At 37.3% G+C, this 23,983-nt stretch overlaps 1 protein-coding gene across 2 annotated transcripts in view; it reads right to left on the bottom strand.

Annotated features, from left to right (window-relative positions):
• Positions 1–1,574: 1,574 nt before the first annotated feature.
• GABRB2 (gamma-aminobutyric acid type A receptor subunit beta2) overlaps positions 1,575–23,983 on the bottom strand; it is a 262,315-nt gene continuing 239,906 nt past the window's right edge. For both annotated transcript variants that reach the window (XM_055285373.2, XM_055285374.2), the window contains one exon: positions 1,575–7,565. In XM_055285373.2, coding sequence (XP_055141348.1) covers positions 7,218–7,565 — 348 coding nt within the window. In that variant the 3' untranslated portion in view covers positions 1,575–7,217. The remainder of the gene's footprint in view (positions 7,566–23,983) is intronic.

The raw sequence follows: 23,983 nt of genomic DNA, 5'->3' as shown, positions 1-23,983 counted from the left end.
ATGGGTTTCCTGGCTTAGAGAAATATTCTGCATGAAAAATGGCATGTAACATTTCAGAATTAGAACAAGTTTCAGAAGAGAGCAAGGGTATCTAAAGGGTCCACTTTAAGAAAATATAGCTTTTGGAATATGGAAGGGGGAAATTATCCCAACACCAACTGGCCAGCTTTTTTGGGGGACAATATCTGGAGACTTTCCCTTTCTGAGGTAAGTTGTAAACTGTGAACCCCATCTCTGGCAGCATTTCCTACTAGCCCTCCCACCCTCCCCTGCCTACATGGGTTCATAGGCAGACTCACATGCATACACACCAACTCCCGGACACACCATCACCAGTTATGTGAGCATGTGCATGTATGCGAGCTTACATGTATTCTCTCTGCTGAAATACCGAAACTTACCATGAGGGATGTCAAGCACAGACGTAGGTATTTAATATTCCTAGGTTTTACCATTTACAACATAACCTGATAACTGAGTCTTAAGCATTTTATAGGTGGGCCTTTTATGTAGCTTATACTACTCCTCGATCATAACTCTTTTTAGTCTGTGACTTTATTGGACAATTGTGTTCTGATAGGCTCTCTCTCCAGTTAGCAGAGTCTACCAGCCTGCTGTTTGGGCATTCCAAAGTCATTAGGAGTTAAAAACACTAGGCTAGTCACCAAATGATTCACTGGAGTCAGGAGAGTTTCCCTGCCTTTGAGAGGTGCCACATAATTCAAGAAAGCAGGGACTTTGTGTTCACCACTGTGTTTCCAGTATTAGCACACACTCTGGCAGATGGCAACCTCTTGGCACATGTCTTTTGGGAAATGTTTCTCCTAAATGAATGAGAATTGGACAAACTTGTTCCCCAGTTTTAATGATGAGGTAGAAAGAAGTTTCAAGGATGTGGGGGTGAGTCCAGCCTGGGTAGAAATCCAGGCTCTTTCTCTCTCACTGGCAAGGAACTTATTCTTCCTGAGCTCAAGTTTCTTGTACTTTCAGGAATATGGTGAGAATTAAATGAAGATCAATTTTTAAGAAGCGATTGTCCAAATGTCTTCCACAAATACATGTTCAACGTGAACTAAATGAACACCTCATGTTGATCCTTTGTTTTCACGATTAAAGCCAAATTTTTAATTAGTTATCCTTAATGTAAAATATCTAAACTTAGGGAATATTTACTAATTTTGGTGAAGTTTTAGATCTGGTAATAGCATTTGTGAGATCTACGCAGAATCATCTGGAATGATGATAATAAAAAAACAACAGCATCTACTCTTTATAGACCACTTACCACGTAGCTTGTACTGTGCTAAAGTCTTCTTTGGGGTTATTTCATTTCGCCTTCACAACTACCCTATGAAAAAGGTAAAATCATGTCTTTACTTTATGGATAAGAAAACTGAGAGGCAGGTTGTCACTACATAATTACACCTCAGAACTGGCAAATCAATGCTAAAATTCAAGTTTGCCTGACAGTAGGTCCCAAGCTCCCAGGCTTCTTATTTCATTTCACAAAAGCCATCATTCTACAATATAACTCATACTAACAGTTCAAACAAGAAATATTCTGAACACAATGAAACCACACACACAATCTTTTTATTTTTATTTATATTTCTTAGTTCAAGAATTACACACTAGCCAACATTATTATATATTTACATGCTGAAACTGGCTGCAATAAGTTTAAATTCAAGAAAATAATTCTTATGTGCTATTCATTTATAATCCTCATTTTTTACTATCTCACGTATCCCAGAGATTTTAATAGTCCTGTTTTTAGAAAGACATGAAAATAGATGCAATGATATCCACTGTGTTTTGCATTTTTCTAGCCATTGGAAAATGTGCATTATGTGCATATTAAGAAAGGCTACAAGGTAATTAGTAAGGCTGATAATCACTACATTGTGAAGAAACTAGAATATCACTTTTTTTTTTTATAAAAGGACAATTTAGAATTGTGCAGGGACAATATTCATTACAGAACTATTTAAACACCCATGCAAAATAAATTTAAAATGCTGTGAGATTTAAATTAAACTATAGGCAACTTTGTTTGGATTAATTATGTTTAAAATGACCATGGTTGAACTCAAATTATTGAACCAAAAAAAAAAAAAAAACAAAAAAACTGATGGAACTGTCAACTTGCTTCAAATGGCGCAAGGACACACACATGGGCATCAGATTAGAGGATGTGACAGGGCAGTGACATTTGGTTTGGGAACTCAAAGGACATACAGTTTTGTTTTTCATCATTTGAATCATATTGATCTTCATCACAAATAAAACTTCTTTAAGCAAATTAAAATTTGATGTCAGAATTTTGAATATATCTACAGAAATATTCTACTTCAATTTCCAAAAACTTAATAGCTTTTTAACAGTGCTGCCTTTTTTTTTTTTTTTTGTACGGATTTCTTTAGGGCAGTATCTTCATTAGCATTCTGTTCACTCCTTTCTGGTTTTTACAATGTTCCTAGTGCATTTGGAAAGTATTTTTTTAAACCTTTGGTGTGAAGCAGCATCCTTTTTTCCCCCATTATCTCATTTTTTTTTTCACTTTTTGTTTTTCAATAATTCTGGAGTCTTTGGTTGAAAGGAACAATACTACCTAAGGACAAAATACTATTATTAAAAAAAAAGTCTTCTAGTGTGTATTGTGTAACACGTTTCTGGAGCTGGTAGGAATAACCATTTTTATTTTTCTGTAGTGCCATCTATACAAACTTTTACTCTTTCAAAACTGAGATTTAAGTTGCAAACTTTGGTTTCTTGAACTCTGACATATAAAAAACTCTATTAAGTTATCAATGATCATTTTTTGCTTTTCCCAATTGCCATTTCAAAGGCTATCTCTTGTTTGTTACATTGACTACATAAACAGTAGAGTGTTTCCCATAGACGGGCAGAGAGACAGAGTAGGTGAGCAAAAGATTATGTGTGTTTGAGTGTGTGTGTGTCTGTGTGTGTGTGACTGTGTGTGACTGTGTGATAGCAAATTGAAACCCTTCTGTCTGGGATTCCCAAACCATTTATGCAAAAGGGTGTTTAAATTACTCTGCTGGGGGCACTGCAGTAATAGTACTTAGTAAAAAAAAATAAAAATTAAGAAAAAAACTAAACAATTATTTGTATCTATTGACTATTCATTTACAGCATGTTTAATTATTTACATATTATAACACATCAACTTAAGCCATAAACAGAATTAGCACATTGCCTTACCATAAAATACAAATTAGAAGTTAAAAATATTTAAGAAATCTGTTTTAATATTTACACACGCTCAGTGAAAGTTATGGTTGCTCACATTACATGTACTCTGTACATTTAGCCAAATGGCATGATTGCTACAGTTGTGAATACTTAGTATTTTGCCCTAACCAACATGGTGGGGTTTAGTTTTTTTTTTTTCTTCCTCTTTGGAGGAATTTTTATCATTTTTCAGTTTCTTAAGACATGTTAGTTTTTGAATCACCAATGGACAATGTTATTTGTTTCCTTGAAAAAGAGAGCAATTGGACAAGCAATGTGACAACTACTTAACTTCTGATGTTCTGGGGTACAGTACTATTGTCGAGTTAAACTGTGCAATGGTTCATAAAAACTGTAGGAATTGATTTGCTGATAGAGAAATGCTCAGTACCCTGTATTACTTATTTCAGTATGTTGATTATTGTTTGCCAAATTAAAAATACTCATATATTGGTTTAATGAAGGAAATAAAACATATTAGCTTATTCCTTTTGTTTTCCAACATATGAATGCATATATATGTATGTATGTTTATATGAATCTATATATACACATATATACACGTAGATATGTTGTCAGACCTGTTTTGTTGACGTTGCTTTGCCATTTTTCTTGTTGAGTATGAAGGTAATCATTAAACTGGAACACAGTTACCTATAGAAAATGGAAATTATCTTAGTTGCCAATTTAATGCAGGTCTTGCTTTAAACATGATTCATTTCCCCATTACGCATTCCACTGCTCTTTCTTTATGTGTTGTGCTTTTGTAAGCTGACAGATTTTTTGTGTGTGTTCCTAATGCTAGAATGTAAAGTCTTTTGGTTCATAAGCCATTTTTATTATTATTATTTTACTTAGCACTGCTTTTGAAGAAATGAGAAAAGGTCTAGATGGCACTGCTTGAATCTTTTCCCCTGTTAATAAATTGCAGTAGAAAGAATTTTAACATTCCTTATGCAAACACATGATTATGTTGCATGAGTTTTCAATTCTGAAATGCATTTCATACCTACTAGCAGTCATGTACAATATATATATATACAGATTGAGATAGAAGATTTCATGTAGACTGTGCATTTTAGAGTCAGAATTTGTCCATGAATTTCACAAAGATGAAAAAACACCTTAATTGCTGGCTATCTGGCTGTTTATAATTAAAAGAAAATCTATACATATGTATAAACTGATAGTAATCCCCTATCAGAACTACTAAACACACCTTTGTGGTCCTTTAGTTTAACAACTGGCTATCAAGCTGACTGGTCTTCTAGACTTATCAGGTCTAGCACCCCTCCTCGCATTTGATGACTGCATTTCATTTCAACGAAACATATATTTAAGAATAAATTCTACATCTACTGTTATTTCTGGAGAGGATGAGTCAGTTGTTTCTGTCTCTGTGGTTACTGAGTGCCAATGTATGCTTTTTACTTTAGGGCATTGCTTCTAAGGTCCCATCTTTTTTCCTTTGCCTCTTTTCTTGTATCACTGAGAGCAGAAATGAATTCCTGGTTTTATGCTTTTGAGGCTCAAGCTGCAAAGATGCTTCTCTACACTTTGATCTGGATTGCTCTGTTGACTTCCTTGAATATCTAAAAGTTTGTTGTAATCATAAATGGCAATATCAAAGAATTTTATGGCTTGTACAGTGATTGCACATAAGAGCCCACTTCTACACTTGGGCTCTGAGCTGACTCTAGAAGAGCCTTTTCAGAATGGCATTTTGGAGTTGTGCCCCTGAGTTATCAATATGTTCCTTCCTGATGTTTTTTAGTCAAACTTTACCCCCTGTTGACAAGGGGCAGGCACTTTACTTAGTGTGATGCCCCAAAATGATTGCCTAGGAGAAAGTGTGTCCTGGAGAAACACGAGGAATCTCTACTCTGAGCCTATAAGAAGAATCTTGGTCAGATTCTGCCCAAAGATGATACTCAGAGGTGCTCAAGATTATGTAATCAAAATATAATGGCCAAGGTTTCCTACATTGGTGGAAAAAAAATACGATTCCATTTTGGGGCAAATTCAGAAAGCTGAAGGATAAAGATTTGTTGTTGTTCTTGGACAGCTGGAATGCAAGGGCAATAGTACTCCATCATATTCCAAGCTGCTCAGTCATGAAGGAAACAAGAAATCAAGAAAACATACATTATTCACAGGTGGATACTGGCTGCTATGCACAATTAGGGATGTTACTCTAAAAAGAAGAGCTTTCTTTGTTTTTAAAATAGAAATAGCAAAGTTATCCTCCAAGAAAAAGTTCAATCAAATTCAACTTTAAGGAAAATTTAGCAATTCACTATTTTCTGTAAGAAAAACAAAATATAAGCCTTATGTTGATAGAAGGAAGACATATTAGCTTATTCTCTTTCTTGTCCAACATATGAATGCATAGGTCCAATTAGTTAGAAAGAAGCACAATGGCATAATCTAAAAATAGAAAAAAAATACATCATGCCTGCCTGATTAACAGTTACATATTTTTCTGCAATATCAACTGAGGCTTATAACATTTATCATGTTAATGTGGCTTTGTTGTTATTTTCCACTAGTTTTCATATTTTCCTTGATTAGGCAGATTGCAACATATACAATGAAAGCACTCTTAAGAAAATCAAGCCCAAAACCAATGAATCCACAAATTAACTCTCCGTGTGTTCATACTCCTTGAAGTATTATTTGCTTTGAAAAATACGATGGTGAATTTCATTGCACATAAGAAAATATAGTTCACCCAATCTCTCCAAAGCCTTACTTTGCCAGTCTCTTAAGAATATAATCAGAATTTTGGAAGCAAAAAAAAAAGCTGGAGAGGACCATGAATCCTTTAAAGCGATGAACAGATCCTTCTCTTGAAATACCCTATTAAATTCAGAAATAAAATTATAGGGACAAAAATTGCAGGGACAGCCGACTTCATCTGAGAAAAACAATATTTGCTAGTTTGTGCTCTGTATTTGTATATTTGAATAACTCTGAATCTAACCTGAATATCTAAGACAATTCTCATTTCTCTAACTTTTGTATTTCATGGTTATCTTTGATTAAACTATAAAAACCTCTTTAGGTATGCTGTCAAGAGCTTGTGATGATGGAAAAACAATCTCTCTTACTCACCCTTTGCCACTAGACACAGTATGTATAGACCAGATGCTGTGTGGAGCTGATAAGGATCATGCTTGCTTGATTTTTGTTACAACCGTCATTTCTGATTTTCTACTCTGCTCTGTGTTGTTAACTCTTACTTTAACCACCTAGGAAATAGCTGTTTAGCAAAAATTTCCTTGGCCGCCATGCATGAAAATGTTCAGAAGTCTCCTCATCTCTAAATGCCAAAATGAAAGACATCATAGTTGATTCTCTGTGCTCAAGCAAAGAGACTGGCCAAATCGGTTTCCTGAGTCTCTGTCTTGATTCCCCTAGCCTGCTCCAATCACAAGAGAATCTTTCAGAAACCAGTGGGAATAATCTTCCATGACACCATTATCATCTTAGTAAGAAAAGCATAGATCATCTTCAAGTAATGTGTTTGCATGGCATTATAGATAATGTTTCATAAGCACAATGCCATCTCAACAGCATGCCAACCTTAAAAAGGAAGATGAGGAGTATCTGGTTATGACCAAATGACTGAAGATGCTGTTGAGCCTTCTAAGAATATCTTCCAAATTATTCCCCTCTGAGTAGGCTGCATACTAAACAGACAACATGGAGCACTCAGGCTGTCTTGCCACCATGTGTATAAATCACTTGAGTTTTAACTGGAAAACCACAAGGACCTTAGTGTATTCATTACTTAGCAGAAGCAACCCAAATGGTATGAAATGGACCACAGGATAGGCCAGCAACTAAGGTATTTTAGCATCACTTTTGTCCTGGGTTGATGTGTTTTCCAAGTCCTACATCAGGCTGTACAACTGGTTTGAGGAGGAATCTAGTCCTTGCTTCCAGTGGGAGGCCATGTTTTAGTTCACATAATAAAGCCAATAGACGATGTTGAAGAAGGAAAAAACCACTGGGAAGAATATGCGGGACCACCGATCTATGGCATTCACATCAGTCAAGTCAGGAATGGTGATTTTCAGTTGGGAGGCGCGTCTCCTCAGGCGACTTTTCTTTTGTGCCACATGTCGTTCCAGAGCATTTCGGCCAAAACTATGCCTGGGCAACCCGGCTTTCCGATACTGGATGCTGGAGGCATCATAGGCTAGCATTGTGCTTCTGGGGTCTCCAAGTCCCATCACAGCCTCAGATGTGGCCATTTCATTTTTTATCTCAAGAGTGCTCAGTAAGATGTTCTCATGGGGGTCCATCTGCAAGGGAAAAGAATCAAAAAGACAATCAGAACAATGAAGCTTTACAGGTGCTTACTTGGCAAGGCACTATGATCGGCACTTAAGGGATTTATAGGAGTGGTAAAGAGAGCTACCTTTGTGATTACATTACCAGAGTCTGAATTGAGACTCTACCACTAAAGGTATTTGAGGTTCACTTTCTCCATTTATTAAATGATATAATAATCCAACCCTAGAGGATTGCTGTAATGATGTAATTATGTAATAGACTGTTGCTAGTATCATTTTCATTAGTTCTACTTAGGGCGTGCAGAGAAATTGAAGGCATGGCACCCTTTTGAAGAATTTATAGTCTTGATATGAACACATAAAAATTAAGCTGTGCTAGGCATGCAACAGTGTTAGGAAATTAATTACTGAATTGTGCTCACAATAGTAGCCTAATTATATATGAATTAATAACAAAACTAGAACTAAAAATAATGGGTAACTATCAAGTACTTGCCATGTATGTCGAGCATTTTTTTTGGATACAATTTCATCTAATTGATGTTTCTTAACCCCCAGTTATGAGATGTCACCTTAAATTTGCAATGTCAATATAAATAGGGTAAAGAAATAGTATTGAAGAATACAAATGCAGGACATATGTGACTTGCCAAAGTAACCACAGTAATCATAATAAAGAGGAATTCAAAAATAGGAGCATAACAGCCAGATCCACTGTTAGTGGGGAGGGCTGAGAAGAGGAAAGGGAAGAGGGTAGGATTAGAGAGGAAGCAACAAGCCTGCAGCTGACTGTGCTCAATTGAATTCTGGGCCTCAGGAGTACAATTAGTTGGCTATGCAGATAGTCAAATCATCTCTCTTAGATAATTTCTTCTTGCAAAGCTAAAAGCAAAGGATAAATAGATATCATGACTCCCAAACATTAAATTATTACATAATGTTCTTTCTTGTGTTAAGAAGGGAAGATTTGTATGCCTTATTTTTAAGAGGCCTCAACTGCTACAGATAATAAAACCTAGATGGAACAAGTTTTTATTAATAAGGGAGCATATTTATTTTGGTAGATAATCAAGATATACCAATTACCAGTAAAATTTCTGAAATTATAAGGAAAAAAGATGGTCAGTGATAGGCTCTGATGATATATGGAAACAAGGCATATAACCAAATGCTTAATTGGTAGATACAATGCTCTGAGCTTCATGAATTATGCAGAAAGCAAAAAAGAATGTTGCTAAGATTATATATTAACAATTAACTTTCAACTGTGGTTTAATGGCCATGTATTATAAATTCAAATCTAAAATCTTTTGAGAAATAGAAGCTATAAAATATGCTAGGGCATAATATTTGACCAATTAATCTCTGCCTACTGATCAGACATTCTGCATGTTTACTTTATGATATCATTTTGCTTAGAGGAAACACTAAACAAATATATTATTAAAATGAATTGTAAAAGTTTATACAATTTGGAAACAAAGCTGAATAAATGTTATAAAAGATCTGCCATGGAAGGGCCAGGTAATGGCTTTAATGAGTGCTTCCTTGACCTACAGAAGGAAGGAACATTTAAAGGTTCCTGTTAAGTATCAGTGCTTTGCAGCAACTGATTCACTGAATGCTCACAACATTCCTTGGAAGTGGCATTTTTTCCCAGAGGTTATATGTGAGGGCCTTCACCAAAATTCTCAAAGCCACATAGTTACTAAATGGTGGAGCTGGAATTCAAATTTTGACCATTACAATACAAATATTGGGAGTGGGGAGTCCTTTCCAACACTTAAGGAAAGTAAACCTGATGGAAATGGGACACCTATCCTTTACTGTTATTTCACCAGCATGGTTGTTTTCTTCTCTGGGTTGTTAACTGTTGCTTCAGTGACTTGGGAAATAATTTAATTTGCAAAATTTCCTTGGCCACTACACATGATGTTGTTCAGAAATTTCCCTTCTTTCAACCACCAGGATATTTGCTTCTCTATTGAGCAATTATGATAAGAAAAGTTATGAGTTGACACCAGACCTGGCTGAGTTCAAACTATAAAATAGCAATAATGATCATAATAAAAACTATTGGCAGCTATGGATTACTATTAAGGGAAACTTGCTTAAAGCTTAAAACAAATTATTTTTGAGTAATATATTTAATCTTAGTGGGTTTCTGTTTCATTATCCAAATTCAAGAGTTGAATTAGGTAATTCATAAAGTTCTATTAGTTACGTATTTTTTTCATTCATGAATTAAAAAAAAATTGATTGAACATCGAATGTGTGTTTGGCCCTATGCCAAGCATCACAGATACAGTGGTGAGAAAGACAGAATTGCTGCTGCATCCTAGTGGGAATAACAATCTCCAAAATAATACTGGAGTTGGAGTCAGAGTCAAAAGATTGTACTTGTGGCTCCTCCATTTGTTATTTTTGACCTGGAAAAATTACCTAATCCTTTAAATCTAATTTCTTCTGTGGACTAAGAATAGGATTCGGGAAGACTAACTGAAATAAAATATGTGAAGAAAAACTTGGAAAAACTAAAGCACCAGGCAAAGTTGATTATTATGACATGCCATAGATGAAGTTTATTTACTTACTGGTTCCACTGACATGGCAAAAAACAACATATAATTACACCTAAGAGAAAATTAAGTATGTTACCCTTGTGGTGTATACGTATGAGTGATGAAATTTCTGTAGGTAAAAATCATCTCAGCCTTACTAGAGATCTTGACAGGCTGAAGTGGGAGGGTGGTGGGGTGGGGAAGGTGAGGTGTATTGAACACCTGTATCAATTTATGAAGTGCAGCTACTCCTTAGTGTCTTTCATATCAATAGAATACTTCAACTTAAAATAGACTGCTTATTTTAATTTTTATTATTATACATTAAGTTCTGGGATACATGTGCAGAACATGCAGGTTTGTTACATAGGTATAAATGTGCCATGGTGGTTTGCTGCACCCATCAACCAGTCATCTACATTAGGTATTTCTCCTAATGATATCTCTCCCCTAGTCCCCCACCCCCGACAGGCCTTGGTGTGTGATGTTCCCTTCCCTGTGTCCATGTGTTCTCATTGTTCAACTCCCACTTATGAGTGAGAACATGCAGTGTTTGGTTTTCTGTTCCTATCTTAATTTGCTGAGAATCATGGTTTCCAGCTTCATCCATGTGCTTGCAAGAGATATGGACTCGTCCTTTTTTGTGGCTGTATAATATTCCATGGTATATACGTGTCACATTTTCTTTATCAAGTCTATCATGGATTGGCATTTGGGTTGGTTCCAATTCTTTGCTATTGTGAATAGTGCTGCAATAAACATACGTGTACATGTGTCTTTATAGTAGAAGGATTTATATTCTTTTGAGTATATACTCAGTAATGGGATTGCTGGGTCAAATGGTATTTCTGGTTCTAGGTCTTTGAGGAATCACCACACTGTCTTCCACAATGGTTGAACTAATTTACCTTCCCACCAACAGTGTAAAAGTGTTCCTGTTTCTCCACATCCTCTCCAGCATCTGTTGTTTCCTGACTTTTTAATGATTGCCATTCTAACTGGCATGAGATGGTATCTCATTGTGGTTTTGATTTGCATTCTCTAATGACCAGTGATGATGAGCTTTTTTTCATATTTGTTGGCCACATAAATGTCTTCTTTTGGGAAGTGTCTGTTCATATCCTTCATCCACCTTTTGATGGGGTTGTTTTTCTCTTGTTAATTTGTTTAAGTTCCTTATAGATTCTGGATATTAGCCCATTGTCAGATGAATAGATTCCAAATATTTTCTCCCATTCTGTAGGTTGCTTGTTCATTCTGATGATCGTTTCTTTTGCTGTGCAGAAGCTCTTTAGTTTAATTAGATCCCATTTGTCAATTTTGTCTTTTGTTGCCATTGCTTTTGGCATTTTAATCATGAAGTCTTTGCCTGTGCCTATATTATTTACTTTATTTCTGTCTTCCCCACCATACTATACTTCTTGATGAAGAGAGACACAAAATCCGTCTCACTCATTATTGCATCCCCAAACTTCTGGCATGGCACCTGGCACATAGCAGATGCTCAATAAGTAAATATTTATTAATGGAATTAATTTTGTGAACTCTTAGTAACTCACTTCACCTCTTTGTGAGTCATCAATAAGATGGGTTTAACTTTGCAACACCAGCCTAAAGACTGGAACTTCTGGGACCACCTCTTGAGTTCCTTCCCTGCTCTAAGGCTTCTGCCTTTATTTATACAGGTCTCTTGCTAGAGCAGCATGCTCAAGTACCTGAGATCTGTAAACTGTATTTCCCACAGTGCTACTTCCATATCAGATGCCCCTTTTTAACCCTAGAGAAGGGAACTTTGTGAGTACAACTAGAAGCCATAATTAACCATTTTACATATTAACCTCTTTCAGTTATCCCAGTATCCCTGTGGGGCAGGCACTGATCTCATGTGTGGAAAATAAGACACAGAGAGGTTAAGACACTTAATACAAGTTTATGTTCTCAATAGGTGGCAGAGCAAGAATGAGAATCGGCTGTTTTTATACTTTTTCATGCTGAGGCATGGCAGCCACCCAGATAATCCCTGCAGCATTCCATGGCTCATAAAATAAGGCACTCTCAGTGCATGGTAGGGGCAGTCAACTGGAGGGGCATGGTAGGCTTGCAAAATTTTCCTTAATGAGGGATGGATAAGAGTGTCTAGAGTTAAATATGTCACTAAATTTCAGAGTTCTGCTAACTGCAGCACTTGCAAGTAAAGAGAATAGACATCTGTGCTTTGCCCGTTCATCAAGCACCACGCACTCTCCTTTCTGTACGGGAAACCACCACTTCCCCATTCTCAGTGTCTGTGTCTCTGCTGTGGGTGTAGGCCAGTCAGAGCCATTCTGACACCATAATTGGCTCAGTGTTGGGCTCATGCCTTTTCTGAGCCAATGGCATGCTGTGAGTCTTCAGATGGGAATAGCAGAGTAAAGATTCTCAAATTTTCTCCCTGGATCTGCACCTAGAAGTGAGTAGCCCCAAATCAACAGAATCTGCTGAGATGGTTCAACTGTAAGAGGAGATGCTAATTTGGAAAGAAGCCAACACTAAAATAAAGAGTCTATGACCTAATGGTGCCTTGTGTCTATATCTGGACATACCTGACTTGCTGATGCTAAGCAAGACAGTATATTATCTTGCTTCCTTCCCCTGTCCTTTCGTCTTTCTTTCTCTCCCTCTTTCCCTCTTCCTCCTCTTCCTCTTCCTTCTTATTCCTCTTTCTCACCTGCTCCCTTCTCTCTTTCTTTCTTAAGCCAGTATTACTTTGTTTTTCTGTTATTTGCATTCCAAAGGATCCTAACAGATATAATTCATCTCATTTAAAGATATCAACAACTCTATAAGACAGTATAGGTAGGGCAGGATGGAAATTAGAGGCATTTAATTTATAATAAAAATTCGCAAAACTCAAATTTTCTTATAACTAGAAAAATCTATTATAATAATACCATCTTCAGTATGCAGAACAGTGTTGGGCTTTGATATTTTAGGCTAGGACCTAAAGAACCTAGGTGCTGCTAAATTTTAGTGGCTGACTGCTAAACTGGCTTCATTTCCCTTTCTTTTCCTTGTCTTGTTTATTGTTCTTTTCACTTCACAAGGTGTGAGATGTGTCGGGAGCACAATTACAAGGTCAAGAGCAAAGGTATAGGAGATTGGCAGGACCTTTTACATGTGTTTTAAAGGGTAAAAGTGGAGAAAGACTGCAGGTAAACTACCCATAAGTTTATTGAATTTTAATCTCTTTTACTGTTTATATAAAAGAAAAAATGACTTTACAAATCTGGATGTTAAATTCAATAGCAATTATCATTCCTTTTTCCCCTTTGAAATATTTGTTTTCATAAGGTACTTTCTATTTTTAATTTTTACTTTTTTGGAGGCCTACTACACCACAGCAGAACAGCAGCAGAACAGGATAGATTCCCATTTGACAGGGCAGGAAACTGAAGTTCAGAAAAATGAACTGAATTACCTAAAATCTTATGACAAGTAAGTCATAGAACATTTTAACAATTCTGGGTTGTTGATGTTTATCTTAATGCAATAATATTCCATGCTGCCTCTAGCCTGTCTTAAAATCAACCAGAGAAGCCTGACTCAGGTAGTGGTTTGGTGAGGGATAGTCTATTTTCAGTGCTTCCCACACTTGAATGCGTATCAGACTACTCTGGAGGCCTTGTTAAAACAGGTCTGGTCTCCACTCCCAGGACTCCTGAGTGAGTAAATCTGAAATGAATCTTGGTAATCTGCATTTCTAACAAGTTCCCATGTGATGCTGGGTTGCTGGCTTGGTGTCCACACTTGGAAAACTGCTAGTCTACTGGACAGAACGACTTCAAATGAAGGAGTAGCAGAGGCCAGGGAAGTAATACACAGCTGGAGACTGACCAAAATCCACACCGCCAAGCTGAAAATCAGCTTTCATAGACAGAGAACAACATATGCAGCTTCCATTTATTGAGTATTTACTGGAGGCAGGCATTGCATTAAAGGTTCTACACAACTCTCTTATTTAATGTTGATTTTGAAAACCCTATAAACAGGATTATTAATATTCCAATTCTAAAAACGAGGAAATTGAGAATTAGGGATAGTTAGCAATTTGCCCGGAGTTACACAGTAAGCAATGGAGTTGGCATTTAACCTGTTTGTTCCAAGGTTTTTGTTCCCAATTACAAAACTATACAACTGCATTCTCAAAACTCTCCTCAATTACGAGTTCTGTCTTGGTGTGCCTTCTCCGTACCAGGCTATATTTAGGGGACTCAATTTTAGCAAATGGAAGACATAGTAATGGTCACATGAATTTAGCTAATCCTTAAAATCGGGTTTCCACACCAGCCCTTTTAGACTTGCCCAAATAGATTTCCTAATTATCTTTCTCTTCACTTGAGCAGTGGAGACACAAGAGAAACTACTAAACTTTATTTCTTTCTTTTTTTTTTTTCGATTAGGACGTTAAAAAAAGACAATTTCCCTTTAACCAATCAGAAGGACCATGTGGCAATCTCTGTTGCCCTGGAAAACACAGAAAAATATTTATCAAATTTTTCTGTCTTGGCATTTTTGCCTATTCAAGGGGCCATGGGAATTTTGATGTTAGTAGTTGAAACAAGAGGGAGGAAGAAGCAAAAGTAAACGAAATGAGAGGGAGGGAAGAGGTAGACTGGTGAATAAGCTGCTATTCTCTGCAGATAAATTGCCTTTACAAGGACCTATGCTGCAGGCCTTGCTTCAGTATGAGGCTCTCTACCATCTGCTTTCTAGTCTAGCTTTAACTCCCAAGTCCATTCCTGACAAGGTTTTTTGGAGAGGCTCTATTAAGCATGCCAATGCTAACAAAGAAGTCTCCTGCTTCCAATTCAACTATCTATTCTGGAAATCATGCTTTATCTGGAGTTATTGTGCTTATCAATCAAGAAACAAGTGCTGAAATTTTGAGATGGACTGATTTATTTGCACTAACATTCCAGAGCCTTCTCCAAATGATCCTCTGTGAATGAGGGCAGTTTGTATAGCAACTGAATCAGCTGTTCTGTTGGTTGCAAAATGGACTTCACTGTGGACTTGAATTATTTTCCAGACTGACCCACGTGATGATGGTTCTAACAACCATCATGTTAAATGTTTTGGATTAAGAAGTCTTCTTTCCCCTCTTTCTGTGTCTATCCTAACATTTTTCACGACAAGAAAAGAAACATGCTTGGTTAACAGAGTTGCATTTTATTTAAAATATATTGTATTAAACCCTGAAGAGGGGGCCTTATTTTTATATAATAATCAGTTAATTCCAAGTTTGGTTTAGGCTTGCTGCTTCCCTTCCTGCAACTTTCTTCATGGTAGGAACATACTCTGGAGAGATGTCCTTGTGATAGTCTATAGTCATATACAGAAAAACAACTCAAATCCCTTAATAACCTAAAAACATCACATGCTTACCTTACAAAGGGGAAATGGGACTATCTGAAATCCAAGTTCACAAGTCATATCATCAAGAGAAGAGTGAAAAATTGTAAAAATCCAAGAAATCCTAACTGTGAAATTTCCAGTTACTGTGACTTGTGTGTGGGTAGAGGAGATGGTGTTTTATCTTCCATGAAATGGCACTGTGACCCAAGTGACTTGAAATGCTTAAGCAATGGACTGTTAATCCCCTGGGAATATCCAAAGCACTCTTTCCAAAAATAGCACTCTGAGACTACGTACCATGTACTTAGTGTTTTAAGAGGTCAAAGAAAGTTCACTCAATCAGAATATGAAATGCAAATTCTATGAGAGCAAGGGAAGGCCAACATCTTTAACTCTTCAAATCTCTGTGCCAAAGAAAATGGAGCAATACCAACAAAACTTGGGAGTTTGGAATTGGAAAGTAAACAGGAAATACTGCTAAAATACCCAGGTAGTTTCATGAAAGTAATTTTTAATAAAAAAAGATAGGAATAAAAGAGTGAGAATTCTTTTTACTCTGCCTTTTTTACTTCTATTATGCAATGATAAAGTTAAATCTTACAACCAGACTATGAGAATGGAGTTAGTACTACCAACATTTTATAACAGCCCTTCCCATCAAAACACAGAAATTCATGGCTTGTTCGAAGCTAGTTAAGTTGTAAAACAATAATTTAAACTTCTGTTTATGGATTCAAAGCTATGCTTTTTCTACTAATTGTTTTCAATGTATGATGAAAAGATACTTATGAAGTGGACGCTGTTGGCTCTAAGATATGATGCTATCTAGTTGTTGTTGTTTTGATTCTTAAATTTTAAATTCTAATGAGTGAGCCATCCGCATGCCTATCTTCAAGTTTCCTTAGTTAAAAAAACCTTTGTTAAAGAATCACATTAATGAATTCATTCTTTATGGATCGGGGACCTATGTCATCTTCTACTTCCGACACGAAATAATTAATCTGTTCAAGTGGGTAAATCAAGTGAATATGTGTAGCTTTACACTGCTGTTTCAAGTGATGATGGTTTTAGAGGAAGTAAGAGGCAGATATGTGGAGTACAAAGAGAAGAGTAAGATTTTTCTCTTCAAAAGATCCCAGAAGATACAGTTAATTAATTAATCTGTATTAATTGCAAGGTGGTGAGAAGACCTTCGAAAGCATGAGCTGCCAAGAGAACTGACACCCCTTTGCCTTATGATCCTTCTCAAAGAGGTTCCTGCCCCTCTCAAAGCCCACAAACAGAGTGAAAATAACACTAACCTCAGAGATGAGCGCAGGTTCTAATCCCATGTTACTGTCTCTGGCCCTCAGTGTTCTTTATCTAGGTGGGCTTGTGGAATCTTCTGCTAACTCCCTCCCCCAGTTTCAATCCTCTAACTGTAGGTTCAATAAATTCGTGTTTCCTTTATGATGGGAAACATGTGGACAGGGACTGTGTCTTGTTGCTTAAGTATCCCTAAAGCTGACCATTACAGTTGGTACAAAGTAAGTATTCAAAACAAAACTTGCTAAATTGAATTACTGAGAGGGCTAGAGTAAGTCTGGGATCACACTTTCAAATAAGGCTAGGGAGGTCATATAAGAACGTGAAGCAGGTGTAGTGGAGATTAGGGAAAAGTTCATCCTGCAGTGAGCTAGACTAAAACACAAAAGCCCTTCTGAAGGACATTTAAATTCCAAACTTTAAATATTATGGTGGCCCAAATCACATCTTGGTCTAAGGGTTTAGCCCACAGGCTGCTGCATCAAATTCCTTTTCAATTTAATTTATTAAAAATTTGCCTTCCAATTCCATTTAATATACAATTACCAACTACCTTTAAAACATGTATGGCATAATAGAGGGATGAAGGTTAAGAAAAATTTGCCTGGCAAAAATCCCATAGTCTTGTAGCTTCCTTGCTGTGATCTTGACCCAGTGCTAGTATTTCTTTTCCCCACTGTGTAGGCCTTGCTGTGGCAACTTCTGTAGTAACCCTTTGGATTAGAAATTCTTGAGGAGCCTGCTTAATTTTTTGTGGCTTGGCGTCTTCCACTTCTTTTACTCCCACAGCATCAAATTCATTTCTTTTGGAAAATGGTTCCTTTCTACATATCTGTTAATTTATGTGGAATTCATTAAGAATGGTAAATAAACTATAGATCACTGATTTTTTTTTAAAGAATAATATTCAGGTTGAGATAGGAAGATGAATGTTAAATTTTGGGGAGAGAACAGTACATTCAAATTGTTACGTTTAATATTATTAAAGCACATTTAATAAAATGCATGATGAATTGAATAATTTCTTTTAGAAGGCTAGAATTATTTCTGGGTGCCTCTATATTATTAAGTACAGGCTACTAGTTTCAATTAAGGTTGAAAGTAGGGATTCATTTTCATTGTATGGGGAAAAAGATTGGGATCAGATTGAAAACACCTGAAGAAGTAAAAAGGGAAGAAAACTATATTTATGATATATCAATTTTAATAGACATTTCTTTCATTCAAAGAAGGCATTGGCTTAAAATTATTATGAACCCTCAGGAAGTGCAGAATGAAGTTAAGTTTTGCAATGAACTTACATAAGCTCCAAATCCTATTTTTGACAAGTTTCAGAAAGGTAGGAATGAGAATCTGCCTACCCAATCCTGATAACTCAAAGAAGTTTTAACACCTGTGAGCTTACATGCTGACAGGTGAAGCCTTGCTCTAGTTTAATTTTCATCTAGCTTATTGACTCAACTCCCAACCTGGAGAGAGACAATTGATCTAATCTTTTCATTAGCTGGTTCACACAACTCAAAAGCATTACGGGTGATGACTTGCTAAAGATTTTTGTACACACCATTTACCTAGTAATTCAAAGTATCCCAATCCATTTTTAAATAACACCACAGAGGACATTTGTTTTGGTTTCTTTCCACAAGACTGGAGACAGTCCAGTCAGTCAACCATTTCTAATGCACAGGAGTAAAGGCAGTGGGGAGAACAGCCAAATGTTAGGAGAAAAGGAGCTATGTTTTTTTCCCTGGGATTATACATATTGTCAATGATGATGACAGTGCACATCACTAAGAGGGAAAAGGGGTGGTTGACAGCCATACTCCTTTCCCCTTTATAATCTTCCAAAATCTCTGACAGTGAGTAGTAAATGTGAAAGTGGATCCTGTTAAGTTTCGAGATTTACTGACAGGTCATGACTGACTTAAAGGTTGTCATCCAAATCTTCCCAGGTCGTTGGAGGACTCATGGTTCTCTCTTGTTCATGGGTTTTGAAACTGACGTCAATCTTGTCTCAAAAAGTAATGAGGATGGGTTTGGACATACAAAACCAGTCACTGCCTCAGTTTCAGGCAAGAGGGAAATTATAACCTGCCTCTAGTTTTCTGTTGGAAGCAGAGAAGCCAAGGTTTGGTTTCTGTCCCCCTGAGGCAAGGCACTAATGTTTGAATCCTTCTAAAAATCTGACAACTCTTTCCCCCTGGAAGATATTGACTGAAAAAGAATTTCTAAGCTCAGAGACTTCACAAACCCCATCTAGACTATAAAAAGTTCTACTCAGATGTATCAGAGATATTTTTTCCATATATTCCTACTCCTACCTCCTCTTGTTTTTATCTATTTGGCCAAGAAGCCAGAAAGCTGACCTAATGCAAACCTTATGGCAGGACTCCCAGTGAACACAGTACAAAAGGTTAACAGAGAAGCAGCAGCCTTCTTTTTCATAGATGTGTGGGGAACACAGCCAGTGGACTTTGCTTCTACAGATTCCGAGTTACATTTGGTTCTTGAATAGCAGGGGGCACGAGGGTAGTGCCAAAACAGAGATCTTGAACAGAGATGAGTTGGATGGGAGGATACATGGAATCTCATGGATTACTGAATCCTGTGAGAAAAACTTTTGACACACGTTTAATGCTCAACTAGCATTGGATCTAGTAGCTATGCTTAAAAAAATTAGAAGCACTGAAGGGAACTGACTCAGCACTAATTAATAAAACATGATGTCACCAAAATAACTCAGTGTATGCTGGTAAGCCTGTGCTCACTGTGTCCAGCAAAAGCCAAATACCTAATGCTAAGGGGAGTGTGATTATGGAACAACTATGTATGGCAAATAACTAATTGCAAATAGCACTTATACGCTAAGTCAAATTCTTACTAGCACATGGTTGATGCTAAATAATATGCAGCTGTTTGAAAAGAACCAAGGGATTTCTAATATTTGCTGCATCATATAATTGAGAGGAGGATGATTCTTCTTCCTTCTTCCTCACCACTACACAGCTCCCATCTTTCAGACCTCAGTTCAAATTCTTTTTTCATGAGGAAGCCTTTCCTGATCTTCCCTTATCTGATCAGGGGCCCCATTATAGCAATGTAGGCACTTCCTTCACTGCTCTTGTTTCCATTTATAATTATGTATTACTTCTAAACGAGTTTGTTTAACCTGTGTCTTCACATTAGAATGTGGTCACTGCGAGGGCAAGGCACATATTTGGTAAGGACTCAATAAATATCTGCTGAAATAATAATACAAAATCACATTTTGTAGATGGTCTGTTGAAAGTAGCATCCTGAATTCCAGTGTAGATAAGACCATTTATACAGTTTCTTAAGTTTTGAGGACATGAGGTTTGGAATCAACTTTGAATGCTAGCTCCTCTGCTGATTAGCTATGTGTCCTTGGGCATGTTCCATTGCTTAGTTGAGTCTTCGTTTCTTTATCTTTCAAATGAAGTTCTATTACCTAATCTTAAAATGAGCAATGTTATTTGTAGGGATGTTTTAAGACTGAGAAAAAAAATCATATTCTTTTTGGTGAGATAAGATAGTTAAGGAGCCTACCCTCATGTCTGACATACATGGGGGTAGGTGTTAGATGTTTTGTTAGATGTGTAACAAAAGGTACCCACTGCTATGGATACTTGCAACTTTAAACTTCTCTACCTGAGAGAGGATATATAAATTCATTGATTTATATAGGCAGGTAAGACTAATTCTTTTTTTTTTTTTGACGGAATCTGGCTCTGTTGCCCAAGCTGGAGTGCAGTGGAGCAATCTCGGCTCACTGCAAGCTCTGCCTCCTGGGTTCACGCCATTCTCCTGCCTCAGCCTCCTGAGTAGCTGGGACTACAGGCACCCACCACCACGCCCGACTAATTTTTTTTTGTATTTTTAGTCAAGATGGGGTTTCACCATGTTGGCCAGGATGGTCTTGATCTCCTGACCTCATGATCTGCCCACCTCGGCCTCCCAAAGTGCTGGGATTACAGGCGTGAGCCACCATGCCCAGCCAACTAATTCTTTATATTTTCTCTCTAGCATCTCACAGTGGATGTTGTAGTTGAATCAATCCCATCCATTGCAACAATAGTTGAGACTGACCCCCTGTTTAGGTGTAGGCCTGATTGTTTTAAGTCAGTCTTGGTACCTCCCCTCCCTTGCCAAAGATTGGTTCAGGAATGGGAAGGACTATATCAATTGAGCCAATGAAATGAAAAGAGAAAAACATTCCATGCTAATGGATAGGAAGAATCAATATCATTAAAATGGCCATACTGCCCATAAGCAACTTATAGATTCAATACTATGCATATTAAACTATCATGGATATTCTTCTCAGAACTAGAAAAAAACTATCCATATAGAACCAAATTCCTAAAGTACCAAAAAAGAGCCCAAATAGCCAAGGCAATCCTAAGCAAAAAGAACAAAGCTGGAGGCCTCACTCTACCGGACTTCAAATTATGCTATAGGCCTACAGTAACCAAAACAGCATGGTACTGGTACAAGAACAGACACATACACCAATGGAGCAGAATAGAGGACCCAGAAATAAGACCACACACCTACAACTATCTGATCTTCTACAAACCTGACAAAGACAAGCAATGGGGAAAGGAATCCTACTCAATAAAGGTTGCTAGGATAACTGGCTAGCCATATGCAGACGATTGAAACTGAACACCTTCCTTACACTATGTACAAAAATTAACTCAAGATGGATTAAAGACTTAAATGTAAAACCTAAAATGATAAAAACCCAGAAAACAACCTAGGCAATACAATTCAGGACATAGACACAGTCAAAGACTTCGTGATGAAGACACCAAAAGCAGTAACAACAACAGCAAAGATTGACAAATGATGTGTGATTAAACTAAAGAGCTCCTGCACAGCAAAAGAAACTATCAACAGAGTCAACAACTTGCAGAATGAGAGAACATTTTTGCAAACAATGCATCTGGCAAGGGTTTAGTATCCAGCATCTATAAGAAACTTAAGCAAGACAAAAATAACTCTATCAAAAAGTGGACAAAGTACATGAACAGACACTTTTCAAAAGAAGACACAGATATGGCCCATAATCATATGAAAAAAAGCTTAACATCACTGATTATTGGAGAAAGGCAAATCAAAACCGCAACGAGATACCATCTCACACGAGTCAGAATGGTTATTATTAAAAAGTCAAAAAACAAAAATGCTGACGAAGTTGTGGAGAAAAAGGGATGCTTATACACTGTTGAAGGGAGTGTGAATTAGTTCAACCATTGTGGAAGACAGTGTGGCGATTTCCCAGAGACCTAAAGACAGAAATATCACTTGACCCAGCAATCCTATTACTGGGTATATACCCAAATGAATAATTTTTTCTATTATAAAGACACATGCATGTTCATTGCAGCACTATTCGCAATAGCAAAGACATGAAATCAACCTAAATGCCCATCAGTGATAGACTAAATTTTTTTTTTTTTTTTTTTTGAGATGGAGTCTTGCTCTGTCACTCAGGCTGGAGTGCAGTGGCACGATCTCGGCTCACTGCAAGTGCAAGCTCCGCCTCCTGGGTTCACACCATTCTCCTGCCTCAGCCTCCCGAGTAGCTGGGACTACAGGTGCCTGCCACTACGCCCGGCTAATTTTTTTGTGTTTTTAGTAGAGACAGGGATTCACCGTGTTAGCCAGGATGGTCTCGATTGCCTGACCTTGTGATCTGCCTGTCTCAGCCTCCCAAAGTGTTGGGATTACAGGCTTGAGCCACAGTGGCCAGCCCTAAATTTTTTTAAAAAGTGGTACATATATACTCTGGAATACTATGCAGCCATAAAAAAGAAAAAGATTATATCCTTTGCAGGGACATGGATGGAGCTGGAGGCCATTATCCTTAGCAAACTAATGCAAGAACAGAAAATCAAATGCTACATGTTCTCATTTATAAGTGGGAGCTAAATAATGAGAACACATGGACACATTGAGGGGAACAACACACACTAGGGCCTTCTAGAGGATGCAGGGTGGGAGAAGGGAGAGGATCAGGAAAAAACTAATGGGTACTAGGCTTAATACTTGAGTGATCACATAATCTGTACAACAAACCCCCATGACAAAAGCTTACCTATGTAACAAACCTGCATATGTACCCCTGAACTTAAAATAAAAGTTAAAAAATAGAGAAATGAAAGTTTTCTTGAAGGCTTTGTATAAAAATAAATCTCCATCTCTCTTAGATATGAATGGAGAAACATGAAGCCTTGTTGCTACTGGAAGCCACCTTATCTCAGAACAAGAAATCATTACCAAGATTTCTGGCTGGCTTGCTTGTTTCTCTCTCTCTCTTTCTTCCCATGCCTATGCATGATTTTTCATAGGCCAGATACATTAAAGATGAGTGGAAAATCAGAAAAGCCTCATTATCACAAACTCAAAATTGCAATCATTTCAGTTAAAATTCAACTTAGGACGACGGCACGGTTTCTTTCGTGTAAACACACATGCACACGTGAACGCACACACATACACACAGATTTTTTATATCTTTTTCAAAAAATAATAAACTTCAAAGAAAGTTTAAAGTTATCCTACAGCATTTTTTTTTTTTTTTTTTTTTTTTTTGAGATGGAGTCTTGCTCTGTTGCCCAGGCTGGAGTGTAGTGGCACAGTCTCAGATCACTGCAAGCTCCGCCTCCCAAGTTCACGCCATTCTCCTGCCTCAGCTTCCTGTAGCTGGGATTACAGGCACCCACCACCATGCCCGGCTAATTTTTTGTATTTTTAGTAGAGATGGGGTTTCACCGTTGTTAGCCAAGATGGTCTCGATCTCCTGACCTCGTGATCTGCCCGCCTCAGCCTCCCAAAGTGCTGGGATTACAGGTGTGAGCCACCGTGCCTTGCCGTTATCCTAAAGCAATTTTAACAAAAATGCCCTCATGTAAGTCCCCTATGTTTTGTCTAACTGCTTTCATATCTTTGATGTCCTTGCCATCTACACCATTAGAATATATGTGACATACCAGGCATGGACTTCCTCATCTCATGGATAATAAAACTAAAGGTCCAGAGAAATATTTTTCCACAAAGTTGCAGAGCTTTTCAGAGGCTTAGCTAGGCTGAGTAACCCTGACTCCTTGAATTCAAATTGGATTCTATGGCTGCCAATAATAG

The sequence above is a fragment of the Symphalangus syndactylus genome, chromosome 7 (assembly GCF_028878055.3).
Source record: "Symphalangus syndactylus isolate Jambi chromosome 7, NHGRI_mSymSyn1-v2.1_pri, whole genome shotgun sequence".
Lineage (NCBI taxonomy): Eukaryota > Metazoa > Chordata > Mammalia > Primates > Hylobatidae > Symphalangus > Symphalangus syndactylus.
The sequence above is the reverse complement of the archived record's forward strand: the minus strand, read 5'-3'. Positions and strand labels throughout refer to the sequence as shown.